This window comes from Procambarus clarkii, chromosome 92, assembly GCF_040958095.1.
Source record: "Procambarus clarkii isolate CNS0578487 chromosome 92, FALCON_Pclarkii_2.0, whole genome shotgun sequence".
In the NCBI taxonomy this organism is placed as follows: Eukaryota; Metazoa; Arthropoda; class Malacostraca; order Decapoda; family Cambaridae; genus Procambarus; species Procambarus clarkii.
The window spans coordinates 7,232,878-7,252,637 of NC_091241.1; the positions used below are offsets into that span (position 1 = coordinate 7,232,878).

The following is a 19,760-nucleotide window of genomic DNA, read 5'->3' on the forward strand; positions in this document are numbered from 1 at the left end:
TAAGAGGCCCCTACGAGGCCCCTACGAGGCCCATGACCGAGCCTGGTTGGGCCCTAATTGTTACATTTCCCCAGCTTGAAACGTTGTCTTACGTCCGACTTGAAAGACTCGTTGGAAACTTGAAAGACTCGTTGTCTTACGTCCCCTTACACAGTTTGGGATCGTCTTAGATCGCAAACTTCTTAGATCTGCTTCACCATCTTGTACACCGGTCCTCGACCAGGCCTCCACCCCCAGGAAGCAGCCCGTGACAGCTGACTAACACCCAGGTACCTATTTTACTGCTAGATAACAGGGGGCATAGGGTGAAAGAAACTCTGCTATGTTAGCCTTTTTCTACAATTCTGGGAGACTTCCTGTCTCAGTTGTTTTATTTAATAATTCAGTTAGCAGGAGACAAAGTAACGTTACAGGATGCTTCAGCAGCTTAGGGGAGAGGCACTACGGGCTCACCATAGCCCGTGCTACTTGGAACTTTTTTGTTCCAAGTAGCGAATCTTAAACAACAACAACAACAACAACCTCAGGGGATATTAAGTCTAGCCCTCTAGTAATTTTGTTGCATCTAGTTCCTCCAGGTGTTATTAACCTTGTCTATAGTGCCTCTCAACTGTCAATCAACTAATGTACAGGTTGACCAGACCACACACTAGAAATTGAAGGGACGACGACGTTTCGGTCCGTCCTGGACCATTCTCAAGTCGATTCATACTTCAGTCGATTCATTCTCAAGTCAACATACTTCAGCCACGTTATTGTGACTCATCGCCTGCATAATGTACAGGTTCCTGAGCCTATTGGGCTCTATCATATCTACTCTTGAAACTGTGTATGGAGTCAGCCTCCACCACATCACTTCCTAGTGCATTCCATTTGTCTACTACTCTGACACTGAAAAAAACATTTCTAATGTCACTATGGCTCATTTGGGCACTCAATTTCTATCTGTGTCCCCTAGTGCGTGTGCCCCTGATGTTAAATAGTCTGTCTTTATCCACCCTATCAATTCCTCTGAGAATCTTGTATGTGGTGGTCATGTCCCCTCTAACTCTTCTGTCTCCCAGTGACGTGAGGTTTAATTCCCGTAGTCTCTCCTCGTAGCTCATACCTCTCAGTTCGGGTACTAGTCTGGTGGCAAACATTTGAACCTTTTCCAGTTTAGTCTTATGCTTGACTAGATATGGACCCCTGTGTGTGTGTGTGTGTGTGTGTGTGTGTGTGTGTGTGTGTGTGTGTGTGTGTGTGTGTGTGTGTGAGTGTGTGTGTACTCACCTAGTTGTACTCACCTAGTTGTGCTTGCGGGGGTTGAGCTCTGGCTCTTTGGTCCCGCCTCTCAACCGTCAATCAACAGGTGTACAGATTCCTGAGCCTATCGGGCTCTATCATATCTACACTTGAAACTGTGTATGGAGTCAGCCTCCACCACATCTCTTCCTAATGCATTCCATTTGTCAACCACTCTGACACTAAAAAAGTTCTTTCTAATATCTCTGTGGCTCATTTGGGCACTCAGTTTCCACCTGTGTCCCCTTGTGCGTGTTCCCCTTGTGTTAAATAGACTGTCTTTATCTACCCTATCAATTCCCTTCAGAATCTTGAATGTGGTGATCATGTCCCCCCTGTGTGTGTGTGTGTGTGTGTGTGTGTGTGTGTGTGTGTGTGTGTGTGTGTGTGTGTGTGTGTGTGTGTGTGTGTGAGTGTGTGTGTACTCACCTAGTTGTACTCACCTAGTTGTGCTTGCGGGGGTTGAGCTCTGGCTCTTTGGTCCCGCCTCTCAACCGTCAATCAACAGGTGTACAGATTCCTGAGCCTATCGGGCTCTATCATATCTACACTTGAAACTGTGTATGGAGTCAGCCTCCACCACATCTCTTCCTAATGCATTCCATTTGTCAACCACTCTGACACTAAAAAAGTTCTTTCTAATATCTCTGTGGCTCATTTGGGCACTCAGTTTCCACCTGTGTCCCCTTGTGCGTGTTCCCCTTGTGTTAAATAGACTGTCTTTATCTACCCTATCAATTCCCTTCAGAATCTTGAATGTGGTGATCATGTCCCCCCTGTGTGTGTGTGTGTGTGTGTGTGTGTGTGTGTGTGTGTGTGTGTGTGTGTGTGTGTGTGTGTGTGTGTGTGTGTGAGTGTGTGTGTACTCACCTAGTTGTACTCACCTAGTTGTGCTTGCGGGGGTTGAGCTCTGGCTCTTTGGTCCCGCCTCTCAACCGTCAATCAACAGGTGTACAGATTCCTGAGCCTATCGGGCTCTATCATATCTACACTTGAAACTGTGTATGGAGTCAGCCTCCACCACATCTCTTCCTAATGCATTCCATTTGTCAACCACTCTGACACTAAAAAAGTTCTTTCTAATATCTCTGTGGCTCATTTGGGCACTCAGTTTCCACCTGTGTCCCCTTGTGCGTGTTCCCCTTGTGTTAAATAGACTGTCTTTATCTACCCTATCAATTCCCTTCAGAATCTTGAATGTGGTGATCATGTCCCCCCTGTGTGTGTGTGTGTGTGTGTGTGTGTGTGTGTGTGTGTGTGTGTGTGTGTGTGTGTGTGTGTGTGTGTGTGTGTGTGTGTGTGCGCGCGTGCGCGTGTGTGCTATCTCTCCCCCCCCCCTCCCACACACTCTACTGATCACCTCTGACTCAACATAATGTCAGCTGGGACAAAAAAAAAAAAACTTGCCGTGGCAACTTGTCGAGACTTGTGTTGCCACTTAGGGATTTATGGCCACTCTTTTAACTTTAATTAACATCTTGTGTTAATGTTGTCTTGTTAGCTGCTGATTAGCTATTATGGTTGAAGCTTTTGTGCGTGTGTGTGTGTGTGTGTGTGTGTGTGTGTGTGTGTGTGTGTGTGTGTGTGTGTGTGTGTGTGTGTGTGTGTGTGTGTGTGTGTGTGTGTGTGAGAGAGAGCGCGCGGGACGTGCGAATCAAGTTAGAAGTTTCAAACCTGCCCAAACGCTTTCGTGTGGCCCATCAGAGGCAATAGCAGGACTGATCAAAGGTTATTATACACGGTAGAGCAACGAGGTGAAGGTCAGGCCCCAACCCAGCCGGTGTAATTGGTGTGCTGTCCATGGTGGTCACTGCTGACCTGACCTTTACCACGCTATTATGTCTGATGAGCATTTTGTGAGGAAGCCATTTTTCCGACGTGTTATATATATATATATATATATATATATATATATATATATATATATATATATATATATATATATATATATATATATATATATATATATATATATATATGTCTCTACTAAATAGAGACAATAAAGTCTATTCGGCATGTTGCTTATTTCCTTGTCATTATCAGGTACCTGACCTGTCTCAGTTATAAATGGCTCTCTCCTTCCCCCCTTAACTTTGTTTGACACACCTGAAGGACTCTTTTTAAGATTTGGCTTGGCTTAAATGTGCCCTACTTGAGCCGGAGAGTAGAGCGACGGTCTCGCTTCATGCATGCAGGTCGGCGTTCAATCCCCCGACCACCCAAGTAGTTGGGCACCATTCCACCCCCCCCCCCCGGTCCCCCAATCCTTATTCTGATCCCTTCCAGCGTTATATAGTCGTAATGGCTTGGCGCTTTCTCCTGATAGGTCCCTTTCCTTGCCCTGCTATGCCCTGCGTCATAGTTTCTTTTGTGCTCTCATTATTTATTTTTTATCTTGTCTAACTAGTTTGACAAATTGTTGAGGACGATTGACTTCCGTATTCTTAATCCATTTGTATAAAGCTTTCTTTTATACCTGTAAGTTTTTTTTAGGTCAATAGTAATCCAATTGAGGTCATTGTTATTCAACCTAATCTATTTATAAGATATACTACGTTCCTGGGCTTTGCTAAGAATATTTTTATGTAAGTTATAATTTGAATCTATATCGTAATCTCTTGTGACGTCACCCTCCGCTAAGTCCTCCGTTGGAGGACTTAGAGGATCTTAAGACCTCCGTTGGGGGTCTTAAGAACAGCCCAATTAAGTTCAGATCTGACGCCTCTATCATGCCAAAGAAACTCCTTAATCCATCAAAATCAGATTTTGGGAAATCTGGCACCTTGGAATTTCCTCTTGTACATCTATTTCATTTACATTTAATCTGATTTCCTTGCAATCACTGTTCCCTCGCTCTCTTCTATCTATCTATACCATTAATGCCAAGTCTAAAATATTATTTTCCTATGTTAGTTCCTTAGTATGATGTTTAAGGAGTCAATCATTAAATATATAATCTGCTTTTTTTTGTAATTTAAGGAGTCAATCATCGAAAACAAAAAAAATCTGCCTTGTTTTGCTAATCCAGTTTATTCCACTTAAAAGCACCCATAGCACCCAAAATTCACCCATAGCGCAGTCTTTGACCTTTGACCTAAACGCTGTTTTATACCATACCTGAATTGCTTCCATTCTGTAGAGATGTACTGGCTTGTATGTAACTCATGTTATTAAATTATTATTTTAATTTAGTTCTAACCAAACAGTTGCTGTGTTGGCTCTGTTTTGATTCCCTTCCCCCCCCTCTCCCCCTCTTTCACATTTTTTTTTTTATTTTGCCCCGAGGGGCGAGTTTATTGGGCAGCGCCACTCATCTTGTGAGTGGACACACCACCATAGTGACAGTATTGGGCAGCGCCACTCATCCTGTGAGTGGACACACCGCCATAGTGACAGTATTGGGCAGCGCCACTCATCCTGTGAGTGGACACACCGCCATAGCAGCATGTACAACACTCCCCAATAGGAAGAAAACCCGCTGGGTTGTTCATCCTGTCACTTGTACCCAGACACAGCTGGGACTTGCTTAACTGTCTCAAGTGAACAGCTCCTCAAACAAGAAAAACTCTTTCACATTACGTTTTAAATTGTATTTGGCATGTGTGGCTACCCCCTCTCTCGTCTAATCTATCGGTGTGAAATTATTCGAATCTCTTAATTTGATAGTTAGCAGTTCCTCCTAGTTTTCTACATTCATCTATGTGTCGGTTATTGCTGTAATATCTAGTGTTTGTGTGCCACACAAGAGTATTTTAATCGTTTGTCTTGTTTCTAAGACAGACTAAGATAGTTGCTGTTTGTATAATACTGGCTAAGGGAGCGTTGAGGCCCGTCTCCCGAGGACAGATTCACGAAGCACTTACGCAAGTACTTACGAACGTGTTCATCTTTCCTCAATCTTTGACGGCTTTGGTTACATTTATTAAACAGTTTATAAGCATGAAAACTTGTCAATCAATTGTTGTTAGTGTAATAAAACAGCCTCCTGGTGCTTCGGAGCTCATTAACTGTTTAATAATTGTAAACAAAGCCGCCAAAGATTGAGAAAAGATGTACAGGTTCGTAAGTGCTTGAGTAACTGCTTCGTGAATCCCCAGGTCCAGTCTCATACTTCCACTATAATACAGTTCAGTGCCAGACACAACTCCACCAACCAAAGTTCACGAAGTTCCTTCGTGAACTTTGTATCCCTTTGTATCAGGAATATCCCTGCAAAATAAAAAAAAAAAAAAAAACACAGATTCCAGCGAATAGGCAGAGAGGTAACCAACTCAGTCCTAGAAAAATGAACCCCGTCCCTATTTTGTGACGATTTTCCATTCGCTAGCATCCTTCGGGATCAAATTCAAGCTGTCCATGTCTTAGGAAATTTACTTCCTTTCTTAGCAGAGCAGAACAGTCTGACCTTGAAGAGTCTCTATCAGCTGACAGTGCACACTGTTCTCTTCTAGCAGTATACAGGTCAACCAGTAGGTACAACTTTTCAATATGGCTTCCTTCGCCTTAGGTAGATCTTTCCTGAATTGTAACTTAACATATTTGTATTAATTGTTACATGTTTTATTTTGTGTTAATAGATTTAACATTTTATCAAATATCTCCTTTTTTTTTTACCTCTTAGACCCTATGGTACCTTTTCCTTCCGCCTATCGTACCCCCTTCTATTTTCCATGGTACCAATCCTCTTAAGTTTACAAGTATACTCTATGCCTACCTAAGGTCATTTAAAGAAAACGGGAGGTGAGTGAGCGTGAAGGCCAGACTGGCGTAAACTCCTCATATGACCCATTAGTTTCTAGATCACTTTTACTTCAACTCATTTATTTTTTTCCATGCGGCTGCTCCACCTCATCATTACTCTGGATTTGCATATTTGTTGACGGATTTTATCGTCGTCGTGGAAATGAGGATTTGTTTATATTATAAATAATATAAATTCATGAAATTTTATTGTATACTGGTTCGTTTGTTCTCAAATGAGTTAATTATTATTTAAATTACTATTATTGTCATATTTAAATATAATTGGCTTCAGTGCTACGATTTATATATAAATAAAATAGATTTATTTTATTAATATATATACAAGAGTTTTTACATTTTTGTACACTAATGGCATTATAATCTTTAATTATAAATTGACAGGCAAGGTATACTTGCCAGCCTATACTGGCTATACAGTATACAGTATACAGGATATACTATTCTCTCTGACGTCAACATTTTGCCAAACCGCGACGCAGAATAGATAATATCCCTCTTTTCTTGATAATAACTTCCATGTCTACTCGAAGACGATAGATGAACGACGATGTTTTGAGACACATAGAAAAAACCCATACCAACAGCTGGTCCGCTGCAGGAGCCTGATAGCCTAGCCAGCCTTCTTGAGCCTGATAGCCAGCCTTCTTGAGCCTGATAGCCAGCCTTCTTGAGCCTGATAGCCAGCCTTCTTGAGCCTGATAGCCAGCCTTCTTGAGCCTGATAGCCAGCCTTCTTGAGCCTGATAGCCAGCCTTCTTGAGCCTGATAGCCAGCCTTCTTGAGCCTGATAGCCAGCCTTCTTGAGCCTGATAGCCAGCCTTGAGCCTGATAGCCAGCCTTCTTGAGCCTGATAGCCAGCCTTCTTGAGCCTGATAGCCAGCCTTCTTGAGCCTGATAACCAGCCTTCTTGAGCCTGATAGCCAGCCTTCTTGAGCCTGATAGCCAGCCTTCTTGAGCCTGATAGCCAGCCTTCTTGAGCCTGATAGCCAGCCTTCTTGAGCCTGATAGCCAGCCTTCTTGAGCCTGATAGCCAGCCTTCTTGAGCCTGATAGCCAGCCTTCTTGAGCCTGATAGCCAGCCTTCTTGAGCCTGATACACAGGCTTCTTGAGCCTGATATATATATATATATATATATATATATATATATATATATATATATATATATATATATATATATATATATATACCCACGCAAGGCAGCGGCTCCTATCTACATCCTCAGGAACAGTGGAGGACATCTGACATGTCGCCGGCTTTCTGTCCCCGTTGCAGCCCGAAGGTATATTCAAATGCATTCATGTCTAACCTACGCTTGAAACACTCCAATTTGTTCCATAAATCCCTCATAGACGGAGAATGGTGGTGGAGGCACTCTGATATGGCACTGGGTTTAAGTTGAATTCAACTACTCACTGACGATACTCACAGGGTGAGTGGTGGTGGAGGCACTGAGATGGCACTGTGCCTAGTGACGGCACTACGCCCAGGGAACAAGTATACAAGAAGCAAGGTCAACAGCTATCTCACTCTTTCTTAGAAATACAGCCACTCATTTCTTTATGTGTGTGTGTGTACTCACCGATTTGTGCTTGTGGGTGTTACGCTTCAGTTCTTGGGTCCCGCCTCTCAATAGTCAAGTAAGTGGAGTATAGGTGCTTGAGCCTATGGGTTGTATTCACCTAGTTGTGTTTGCGGGGGTTGAGCTTTGCTCTTTCGGCCCGCCTGTCAACTGTCAATCAACTGTTTGCTACTTTTTTTTCCACACCACACACACACACACACACCCAGGAAGCAGCCTGTAACAGCTGTCTAACTCCCAAGTACCAATTTACTGCTAGGTAACAGGAGTATCAGGGTGAAGGAGACTGCCCATTTGTTTTTCCGCCGGCTGCCGGGAACGAACCCCGGTCCCCTAGGTCCACGAGCCTAGAGCTCTGTCCACTCAGCCAGCCAGCCAGTGTGTACTCACCTAATTGTACTCACCTAATTGTGCTTGCGGGGGTTGAGCTTTGGCTCTTTGGTCCCGCCTCTCAACTGTCAATCAACTGGTGAGTGTGTGTGTACTCTTATTTGTAGCTATAGGGTCGAGCTTTAACTCTTGGCCCCCGGCTCTCCAGTTGCCAGTTGTTTAATACAATAACTCCTGCCCTATTCCTCTAGGTCTACATCTTCAACTTTCGAAATTGTCGTTTGATTCTACAACCTGCTACTTTAGTTCATTCAATTTCCCACTACTCTTACGTCAAAAGGAAACTTTCTAACATCTCTATGACTCATCTGTCTCAAGATTCCACCCTTGCCCTTGTTTTTCTCTATCAATTGTTAACATTTTCTCTTTTTTTCCACTTGGTAAATCCCCGTTAGTCTCCATCATGTCTCCTCTCTCCTCTTCTCTAGCGATGTCAGGTCTGGTTCTTTTAGTCTTTCTTCATAACCCATCCATCGAAATTCCGAGACGAACCTTCTGAATCTTTTCCAATTTTCTTAAGTTTATTTTTTACGGTGGGGGGCTCCATGATGGTGCAGCAAACTCTAAAATTGGTCTCACTTACATAGTGTACAGTGTGCTAAATGCCTATCAATCTATGTTCCTGAATGATGTTCTAACTTTTGCTAGTGTGGAGTACGCAGCTCTATGCTAGCTCGTACTCTACGCTAGGTCAGCTAGCGTAGAGTACGCAGCTCTATGCTAGCTCGTACTCTACGATAGGTCAGCTAGCGTAGAGTACGTTATACTATTTATATGAGCTTCCGGAGTTAGGTTTGGTGTTAGGTCCACTCCCAGGTCGTTATCTCTAGTCGTTATCTCTAGTCGTTACAGCGAGGTAGTTCCCCCATCATTACTTCCTTCTGGTCTCCTGTTATCTGTTCCCATTTCCATCACCTTACTCGTTCGATAAATCGTCTATGTCATCTTGGAACATTTTACAATTTTCATTTGTCTCGACTCTACTCATTAATTTTGCATCGTTAATAAAGGTAGTCCCAATCTATCTTTACGTGATTTAAGTCGACCATTATTTGTAATTTGTCTTATTCTGTGCGCTGCTGTTGTTGTTGTTGCCCTTTTATAGCTTATTCATATACACTTTGTGTCTTCATATTCTTGTCTGAGGTTTCTGCTGTTTGCTAGGAGGTTGCTTATTTCCAATACCACTGTGTTTTCCATTGCTGTCAAGGTTCCAATGGTGTAGTCTATGTATTGATTTGTTTTACCATCTTAAATCAAGTTCCTCACACTCATACTTTCTTTTCACTAGGATTACCACTCCCTCTCACTGACATTGTTTTCTTTCTTTTCTTATTACCTTTAATCTCTTTGACAAAATTTCATCTAAGATGATATCGTTTATCGTGGGTTTCCACTATTGCAATAATACCAGGGTCTTTTTTCTCTTACCCTTTCTTTTATTTCCTCTGCTTTATTTGTAACTACATCTGCATTGGCGTATCTTACGGCACTTCACCGACACACTGTTTCCTGAGTTTTCAGAGCACTCCTTTTTGTCTCTTTCTGTGTGTGTGTATTTAGTACTTGTGCCTGCAGGATCGAACCATTAGCTCTTCGACTCCACTTTTCTAACCGTTGGCTGCCTAATGTAGAGACTCATGACCTACTTTTTTCTACATCATATCTACTGTACAACATTTTTTTTCTCTCTCTCTCTAGTTACTAGGGAATAGGCAAATCATTTGTTTCCATCTCTGCCAGGAATCAAACCCAGGCCCTTAGGACTACGACCCTTGAGCGTTGACAGTGTGTGTGCGTGTGTGTGTGTGTGTTGTGTGTGTGTGTGTGTGTGTGTGTGTGTGTGTGTGTGTGTGTGTGTGTGTGTGTGTGTGTGTGTTGTGTGTGTGTGTGTGTGTGTGTACTCACCTATTTGTACTCACCTATTTGTGCTTGCGGGGGTTGAGCTTTGGCTCTTTGGTCCCGCCTCTCTACTGTCAATCAACTGGTGTACAGATTCCTGAGCCTACTGGGCTCTATCTTGTGTGTGTGTGTGCGTGTGTGTGTGTGTGCGTGTGTGTGTGTGTGCGTGTGCGTGTGTGTGCGTGTGCATGCGTGCGCGCCTGCAGGCTTCCCCGTGACCTAATTGTGACCTGTTCTGCACAACTGAGTCCAACTACCCTTAACACTGGCCAACACCCTTCTCTGTGATGGCTTTCCCACGGTCCCAATGGTGATGAGTGGGTGTTGCTGTCCAGTCACCGTGACCCACTGTGGTGAGTCACCATGACCCACTGTGGTGACTCACCAGGACCCACTGTGGTGAGTCACCATGACCCACTGTGGTGACTCACCAGGACCCACTGTGGTGAGTCACCATGACCCACTGTGGTGACTCACCAGGACCCACTGTGGTGAGTCACCATGACCCACTGTGGTGAGTCACCATGACCCATTGTGGTGAGTCACTATGACCCACTGTGGTGAGTCACCATGACCCATTGTGGTGAGTCACTATGACCCTCTGTGGTGAGTCACCATGACCCACTGTGGTGAGTCACCATGACCCATTATGGTGAGTCACTATGACCCACTGTGGTGAGTCACCATGACCCATTGTGGTGAGTCACTATGACCCTCTGTGGTGAGTCACCATGACCCACTGTGGTGACTCACCATGACCCACTGTGGTGAATCACCAGGACCCACTGTGGTGAGTCACCAGGACCCACTGTGGTGAGTCACCAGGACCCTCTGTGGTGAGTCACCATGACCCACTGTGGTGTGTCACCATGACCCACTGTGGTGAGTCACCAGGACCCACTGTGGTGACTCATCATGACCCACTGTGGTGAGTCACCAGGACCCACTGTGGTGAGTCACCAGGACCCACTGTGGTGACTCATCATGACCCACTGTGGTGAGTCACCAGGACCCACTGTGGTGACTCATCATGACCCACTGTGGTGAGTCACCAGGACCTACTGTGGTGAGAGAGAGAGAGAGAGAGAGAGAGAGAGAGAGAGAGAGAGAGAGAGAGAGAGAGAGAGAGAGAGAGAGAGAGAGAGAGAGAGAGAGAGAGAGAGAGAGAGAGAGAAAACGTCTGTCTGAGGAAGGAGATTCAGGTGGTGTGTGTGAACTCAGTTAACTAGGAGTCACGTGGAATGGATCAAGTAATTCAGAGAGTCAGAAAGGGTGGCAGAGGGACACCTGATGATGGAAGAGGAAGGAGCAGGAAGAGAGTAGGAAGAGAAGAGGAAGAATGGAAGTACGAAGGGAACGAGGAGGGTGAGAGGGTGGAAACTGAGAGAAGGGATGAAAGAGAAGCAAGATGCAAGGGAGACAGAGGGGGGAGAAGGGGATGGAGATTGTGAGGGGAGAGTGAGAGAAGGAAGGAATGGGTAAGAAGAGGGAGGGAGGGAGGGAAAAAATATGCAGGAAGAGGTGTGAGGGAGAGCCAGTGGGCGGCCTTGAGCCTGTACCAAGCCCCAGCAACAAGGAACGAACGGACGGGCGGCCAAATGAGACGGCCGGACGGCGAGACAGCTGGACCCAATAGCCACCGTACACTACACAGTAGTGAAGGGTACGGACCACCTGCCGTCACAACCTGTCAAGTGGCAGCTGGCCAAACGTATGGCAAGAGGTGGCTAGGTGTACAGGTGGTGGTGAAGTGGGTGTATATATAGGGGGCTAGGACAAGTCTTACAGCCTACGGGCTCACCATAGCCCGTGCTACATGAACACGTCGTTCTGAGTAGCTAAATCTAAAACAACAACAACAACAGTGTTGTAGGTGGTGGAACAGGTGTGTGTGCCAGGGAGTGGGAAAGTAGATAGGTGACGGGACAGATGTGCAGGAAGGGGAGAGAGGGAGAGTGGTCAAGCAGGTGAACAGTCACAACAGGTGCAAGAGACAACAGGAAGAGGAAGCGAACCACCCTCACCTGAGAGGAATGTCTGGTGGTTATCCAGTACACAACTTGACCAGCCAAGGCCAACTACCCGGGATGGTTGGTGGTCCACCACAAGTTATGTAACAAGACAAGAACACAGGAAGCTGTAGACGGTCTATATTGCCTATATTGCCCGAAGTGTTACGGACCCTGATCCAGCGTCCAATCTCGAAACAGTGACGGCCGCGCCATCTGTGGGTCAGCTCCCGAAACCCCCTCCAAACCGACGACGTGTACTAGCTACGAGGGCCAGTTTCCAGCCCCGTTCAGCGCTCAACGCCGCCGCCGCTGACCTCTGGTGAGGTGGTGCTCAGACTACAACGCCGTCTATGGAGTGGATATGTCGGGCGTTTGTGTCTGAGCCTGTAAGTGTGGTGTTTTAGTGTCCCTGTTATTGATGACGTGTCTGCTTACAGAGCCGACCTGGGACCACTGTGTTGAAGGTGAAGTCAGTCTACCCGAGGCAGCCAGTCTCCATACAGTGAAGTTTGCTGCAGCTGTTGTGACGTCGTCCCCCCGGAAGAACACTGTGGTGTGTTAGCCTGCCATTGGAGTGGCAGTGAAAGGATTTACCCGGGACCGACTGTTGGAGACGATAATCCACTGGGGTATTGAGGACAGGAGGGTGATTTGTGATATCACACGAGACTCCTGTCTAGGGCATACCCCTTATATCGTTCGTGGAGTGGCCGTACCAGCCTTGGTGGCTCAGTACCTGCCAGCAGACCTGCTGGACGTGTGGTTGACGGCCTCCACGACGGTGCCCCCAGTGGACCTGTGTTGTGGCTGACCTGTGGCCAGGGTAGGCTCGGCGTCCTCAGAGGACACGTCTTGAGGCCACGAAGAAAGCACCGCGGACTCAGCACCTAGCTTCTTAATCAAGAGTCTTCAGCAGAAGACTAGATTGTGCACGATCCCCTTGTAAAGTGTTAATACCCCTCCCCCTTGTGTACTCTTTTATTCTATATATTTAAACGGTGATGGTGAACATTATATTATATTAAGTTCTTAGCTTTCTTTCCCTACTCCCTTTAAGTTACTTGCGTCACGGATCTCATCCCTTGATAGCCACTACTGGCTTGGGAACGGATACATATATCTTCCTCTAACAACATCAGAGTGAGAACCCCGTTGCGTCCCGAGAGGGCCGTAACATAATTGGCATCCCCAGCGGGATCCGTCCCCTTGTTAAGTATGTTTGACAGGGGTGGTGAAGTGGCGTAATCCCTGTATATAATTCCCCCTGTGTGACGATTGCGACGTTATACGTCCTGTGCGGTGCTCAGAGTGACTAAGCGCGATATTGTGCAGTGCGGTGCTCGCTGTGATTAAGCGATTAAGTGCAATATTGACTAGTGCGGTGCTCAGTGATTTAGTGTAATATTGTAGAGCGAAGTGTTCGCTTGGACTCAGTGCAATATTGTAGAGCGAAGTGTTCGCTTGGACTCAGTGCAATATTGGGTAGTGCGGTGCCCGAAGTGATTACGTGCAATATTGGCAAGTGCAGTGTTTGGTGCGATAAAGTGCAATATTGGCGTAGAACAGTGCTCGGTGTGTTAAGTGCTAACGTGTAAGCAGTGTTAAGTGCTAAGTGTTCCATCTGTGACAATGGCAGACAAAGCTACCATCGATGATCTGGACGAGGTTCAGGCTTTTCTGAACAGAGAAGATTGTCTTGCCAGATTAAAATATCTGAGTAAACCAGAGCTTGTACTAGTGAGCGCCTACCTGGAGATCAAGATCCGTGCCAGTGACTCCCGAGTGGAGATCTTGTCCAAGGTACACCGGCACCTGAAGGCAGAAGAGAAACAGGAAGGCGAGACTCCTAGTACAAAGGAAAGTGCAGACATAGCTTCCACGGAAAAGGAAGATAAGGGCAGCGACGTTGACAGTGATGCAGGCGAGCTTAATATCAGCTTCCTAACAGTCAAGATGCGTGCCCTAGAGATCAATCGTGAAATAGAATGGAAGAAATTAGAAATGGAACGAGAGAGACAAGATAAAGAATTAGAGATGAGACGTTTAGAATTAGAAGAAAGGAAAGCAGAGAGAGAGAGAGAAGAGAAACGAGAAAGAGAAAGAGAAGAACGAGAAAGAGAAGAGAGACGAGAGAGAGAAGAACGAGAACGAGAGAGAGAAGAACGAGAACGAGAGAGAGAAGAACGAGAAAGAGAAGAGAGACGAGAGAGAGAAGAACGAGAGCGAGAAAGGGAGGAAAGAGAGAGACAACATGAACTAGAAGTATTGCGATTAGGCGGTGGTCGGAGGCAAACAACGGACACCAGTAGCTTCGATCCGGTACGCAACATCAAAATGGTCCCCAAATTCCATGAGAAGGAGGTGTCAAAATTCTTTGCAGCCTTCGAGAAAGTCGCTGCCTCTTTGGAGTGGCCAAGGGAGAATTGGGCCATCATGATACAGTCAGTCTTGACTGGGAAGGCCCAAATTGCCTACTCTACGTTATCCCTTGACGACTCCAGCGATTATGACAAGGTGAAGAAAGTTGTGCTCATGGCGTACCAATTGGTACCTGAGGCTTATAGGCAAAAGTTCAGAAACCTGAAGAAGACCTCAGAGCACACTTTTACCGAATTCGCCACGATCAAGGAGCGACTTTTCCAGGAATGGTGTACCTCTCGGAAGGTGGAGACCAAGGAAGACCTCGAGCAGCTGATTCTGCTGGAGGACTTCAAGGATTGTTTGACTGGAGACTTGAAGACGTACCTAGAGGAACAGCAGGTAGAGACCTTGAGTGCAGCAGCCACAATGGCTGAGGAATACATCCTGACTCATAGGCCATCTGCTAGGTACGTCCCGAAGACCTATTCAAGATATCCAGCCAAACATAAACCGGAAGATAGAACTGCCCCTCGTAGTGCCGCCAAGTCAACCTCGGATAGTCCCCGGAGGTTTAGTCCGAAGAGAGATGTATTGTGTTGGACCTGCGGTAAGAGAGGACATATTGCTGCGAAGTGTCGTAGCAGTTCAGGTAATAATCCCCGTAGGGAAGTCATGCTGATGAACAGTATAGTACCACCGACATCCACCCAAGAGAAGAGGAAAGGATTGTTCGCCCCATATACCTCCCAAGGATGTGTAGCCAGTGGCCTTGCAAGTACGCCTGTGGTAATACTTAGAGACAGTGGAGCGGCCCAGTCTCTAATTCTGGAAACATCATTACCCGAAGGTATATCGGCGGATGAGATGCAGAAGGTAATCCTGGGTGGATTCCCTTCAACCTTGTACGTTGCCCCATTGGTACAAGTACATCTAGACTCTCAGCACTTCAAAGGTGAGTGTCGGTTGGCCGTGGTGGATAGTCTTCCCATAGAGGGAATTGACGTAATATTAGCCAATGACTTAGCCCTAGGATTGTTACCCAACTGTCCCCTGGTAGTGGATATTCCAGGACGTGAAGAGACCAGTCCCATCGCAGCAGTGCAAACCAGGTCTCAGGCGCACCTCCATGCACCACTAGATCTAAACACTTTGTTTGACTCTCCTCCTATCCCGCAGGTTACAAGTAGCCATACACCAGTCCCACCAGTCCAGATGCCGGTTCCCGAACGCTGGACTCGAGCCCAGCTGATAGAGGAACAGAAGAAGGACCCTCAGGTACGGAAGTTGGCCGACACCGTAGACTCTCCTACGAAAGGAGGGGATCTATATGTGTGGTCAAGTGGTGTACTGTGTCGCCGGCATCCTCCGAAATACCCCCAGTCAAGGGCGGTAGGTGATCAGATAGTCGTCCCAGCCGTGTTCAGATCTAAGCTGTTAGAAACAGCCCATGCTAATAGATTTGCTGGACATGGTGGGATCTCTAAGACTTTCCACCGCCTAGCCAAAGGTTTCTACTGGCCGCATATGAAGGAGGACGTACGTCATTTCTGCAAGACCTGCCATGCCTGCCAAGTGGCCGGAAAAGCAAACCAGCCTGTCCCCAAAGCCCCTTTATACCCCATTCCATCAATAGGTGAGCCCTTCGAACACCTCATCTTGGATATAGTAGGCCCTCTTCCACCTGCTACCTCAGGGGTGAAGTATTTGCTAACAATACTAGATCGGGTTAGTAGGTACCCAGAAGCGATCCCCCTTAAAACCATCACAGCTAAGGTTTTGGTGAAACAACTGCTCTGGTTCATCTCGCGATACGGTCTTCCCAAGACCATTCAGACGGACCAGGGGTCTAATTTCATGTCCCACTTGTTTCGCCAACAGATCGCCGACCTGGGAATTCGACAGGTTACCTCTAGTGCCTACCATCCCGAGTCTCAAGGAGCTTTGGAACGTTTTCACCAGACGTTGAAGGGCATGCTTCGGAAGTTTTGCTACGACAGGCAGAATAAGTGGGTTGAAGAACTGCCCTACCTCCTATTTGCGGTAAGATCAGTGCCCAATGAATCCCTAGGAATCTCCCCATTCGAGATGATCTTTGGTCACTCAGTAAGAGGTCCCTTAGAGGTGGCACGAGACCATTGGCTGGACGCAGAAACCAACGAGGATATTGTGGACTGGTTGTCTACCAATAAAGGACGGCTGTTCTCAGCCTGGGAGATGGCTACAAGGACCTTAGAAAGTACACAAAGAACTATCAAGAGCAGGTATGATAGGAGAACCAAGCAGAGGGAGTTCAAAGTAGGAGATCTGGTTTTAGTATGTACTCCTACAATAACTGGGAGCTTGAGCGCCAGATTCGTAGGTCCCTACCCGGTTATAAAGAAGGTTACTAACCTCAATTACCTTCTTAGTACTCCAGACCGCCGTAAGAAAGAAACTCTGGTTCATGTTAATATGATCAAGAAATACGAGGGGCGGGATACACTCCCCGTAACCTTAGTGACCACTAATGACGACATTGAGGAGGAAGAGGTGGTGTTGACTAACTCAGACATTCTGTTAAACTTGCAGGCAAAGTTGACACACGTGGCCGAAGGACATCAATCATCATTGCTGCAGATGATCCGGCAATACAAGCCTATCTTCGACGATGTTCCAGGGTTAACATCTGTCTTGAGGCATGATGTCGAGCTGGAGGAAGGAGTCCGACCTATAAAGCAACATCCGTACCGTCTCAACCCACTGAAGAAACGAGTAGTGAAAGAGGAGGTAGATTATATGCTGAAACACCATCTAATAGCCCCGAGCTCGAGCCCATGGTCATCCCCAATACTACTAGTGCCCAAACCTGGTAAGAAATACCGTCTTTGTATTGATTATCGCCAGGTGAATAAGGTCACAGTAGCAGATACTTACCCTCTCCCCAGAGTAGAGGAATGTCTGGATGCCATAGGTAGAGCCCGGTACCTGACGAAATTTGATCTGTTCAAAGGCTATTGGCAAGTTCCCCTCACGGAAAAGGCCAAACCCATATCAGCATTTGTGACTCCCGATGGGCTGTTTGAATGTCAGGTGATGCCATTCGGGATGAAAAACGCAGCCTCCACTTTCCAGAGACTGATGGGTACTGTGTTGCGTGACGTGGAAAACACCTTAGTCTACATCGATGATGTATTAATATATGATGTAGATTGGCAGGATCATCTGCGTCACATAGAGGATTTCTTCAAGGCCATGCTCCAGTCAGGATTGGTGGTCAATCTGCATAAATCGGAGTTTGCCAGAACCTCTGTCGTCTTCCTAGGTCATAAAGTTGGAGGAGGATGGATTGCGCCGAAGGCCAGCAAGATCGAGGCAATAGTCCAGTATCCTACGCCAGCTACCAGGAAGGACATCTTGCGTTTCCTTGGTATGGCTGGGTTTTATCGTAAGTTTGTCCCTAATTTTTCCTCCATCGCCGTCCCCCTGACCAATCTATTGAAGAAAGGGGTAAAGTTAATATGGAATGAGAATTGCCAGGAGGCATTCGAGAGTCTCAAAGCAATTCTGATCTCTGCTCCAATCCTCAGGTCCCCGAGCTTTGAGGATAGATTCATCCTGACGGTCGACGCCTCTGACTATGGCCTGGGCTCCGTTTTATCCCAGACGGACGAGAAGGGGGTGGAACACCCGGTGGCCTATCATTCTAAGAAGTTCACCCCCAGCCAGCTTAATTACTCGGTCATAGAAAAGGAAACGTTGGCCTTAATTAATTCCGTCCAGCACTTCGAGGTATATTTAACAAGCAATGGCCATCCTATATTAGTACGGACCGACCATAACCCTCTGAAGTTCCTGGCTCAATTTAAGCAAAAGAACCTCAGGCTCACCAGATGGAGTCTACATTTGCAGCAATATCCCCTCCAGATTGAACACATAAAAGGGGTGGACAACGTGGTAGCTGACGCATTATCTCGTATCTAGATCCACGTACTAATTTGGTTTGTCTTCTCTTTTTATAGGAATCCAAACCAAATTCTTTTGGTGGGGAGGTGTTACGGACCCTGATCCAGCGTCCAATCTCGAAACAGTGACGGCCGCGCCATCTGTGGGTCAGCTCCCGAAACCCCCTCCAAACCGACGACGTGTACTAGCTACGAGGGCCAGTTTCCAGCCCCGTTCAGCGCTCAACGCCGCCGCCGCTGACCTCTGGTGAGGTGGTGCTCAGACTACAACGCCGTCTATGGAGTGGATATGTCGGGCGTTTGTGTCTGAGCCTGTAAGTGTGGTGTTTTAGTGTCCCTGTTATTGATGACGTGTCTGCTTACAGAGCCGACCTGGGACCACTGTGTTGAAGGTGAAGTCAGTCTACCCGAGGCAGCCAGTCTCCATACAGTGAAGTTTGCTGCAGCTGTTGTGACGTCGTCCCCCCGGAAGAACACTGTGGTGTGTTAGCCTGCCATTGGAGTGGCAGTGAAAGGATTTACCCGGGACCGACTGTTGGAGACGATAATCCACTGGGGTATTGAGGACAGGAGGGTGATTTGTGATATCACACGAGACTCCTGTCTAGGGCATACCCCTTATATCGTTCGTGGAGTGGCCGTACCAGCCTTGGTGGCTCAGTACCTGCCAGCAGACCTGCTGGACGTGTGGTTGACGGCCTCCACGACGGTGCCCCCAGTGGACCTGTGTTGTGGCTGACCTGTGGCCAGGGTAGGCTCGGCGTCCTCAGAGGACACGTCTTGAGGCCACGAAGAAAGCACCGCGGACTCAGCACCTAGCTTCTTAATCAAGAGTCTTCAGCAGAAGACTAGATTGTGCACGATCCCCTTGTAAAGTGTTAATACCCCTCCCCCTTGTGTACTCTTTTATTCTATATATTTAAACGGTGATGGTGAACATTATATTATATTAAGTTCTTAGCTTTCTTTCCCTACTCCCTTTAAGTTACTTGCGTCACGGATCTCATCCCTTGATAGCCACTACTGGCTTGGGAACGGATACATATATCTTCCTCTAACAACATCAGAGTGAGAACCCCGTTGCGTCCCGAGAGGGCCGTAACATATGAGGCAACTCCTAATTTATATTCCCAATATTTTGATCAATAGTAATTTATAGAAATTGGTGCCCGATTCCCGACACACACACACAAAAACACACACACACACACACACACACACACACACACACACACACACACACACACACACACACCTTCCTTTCAGATGGGGGTGCCTTCGAGACGTGAATACCTCAAAAGGTCATCATTCAAAGTAGGGATATATGAGGCCCTATATAGCCGTGACAAGAGGCCCTATATAGCCGTGACAAGAGGCCCTATATAGCCGTGACAAGAGGCCCTATATAGCCGTGACAAGAGGCCCTATATAGCCGTGACAAGAGGCCCTATATAGCCGTGACAAGAGGCCCTATATAGCCGTGACAAGAGGCCCTATATACAGGTCGAGTTCTTCCGATAATAACCA

General features: G+C 46.6%; 2 protein-coding genes across 2 annotated transcripts in view; one reads left to right on the plus strand and one right to left on the minus strand.

Moving 5' to 3' along the window:
* The window catches only part of LOC123752951 (dynein heavy chain-like protein 2), a 97,457-nt gene that overhangs the window by 47,095 nt on the left and 30,602 nt on the right, over positions 1-19,760 (minus strand). The window lies entirely within an intron of this gene.
* On the plus strand, positions 14,719-18,252 carry LOC138359634 (uncharacterized). Its single transcript, XM_069319043.1, has one exon. The coding sequence runs from the start codon at positions 14,719-14,721 to the stop codon at positions 18,250-18,252; it is 3,534 nt and encodes a 1,177-aa protein (XP_069175144.1).

Coding starts and splice junctions, on each gene's coding strand:
- LOC138359634 (XM_069319043.1), top strand. CDS start 14,719: ATGGCTGAGGAATACATCCTGACTCATAGGCCATCTGCTAGGTACGTC.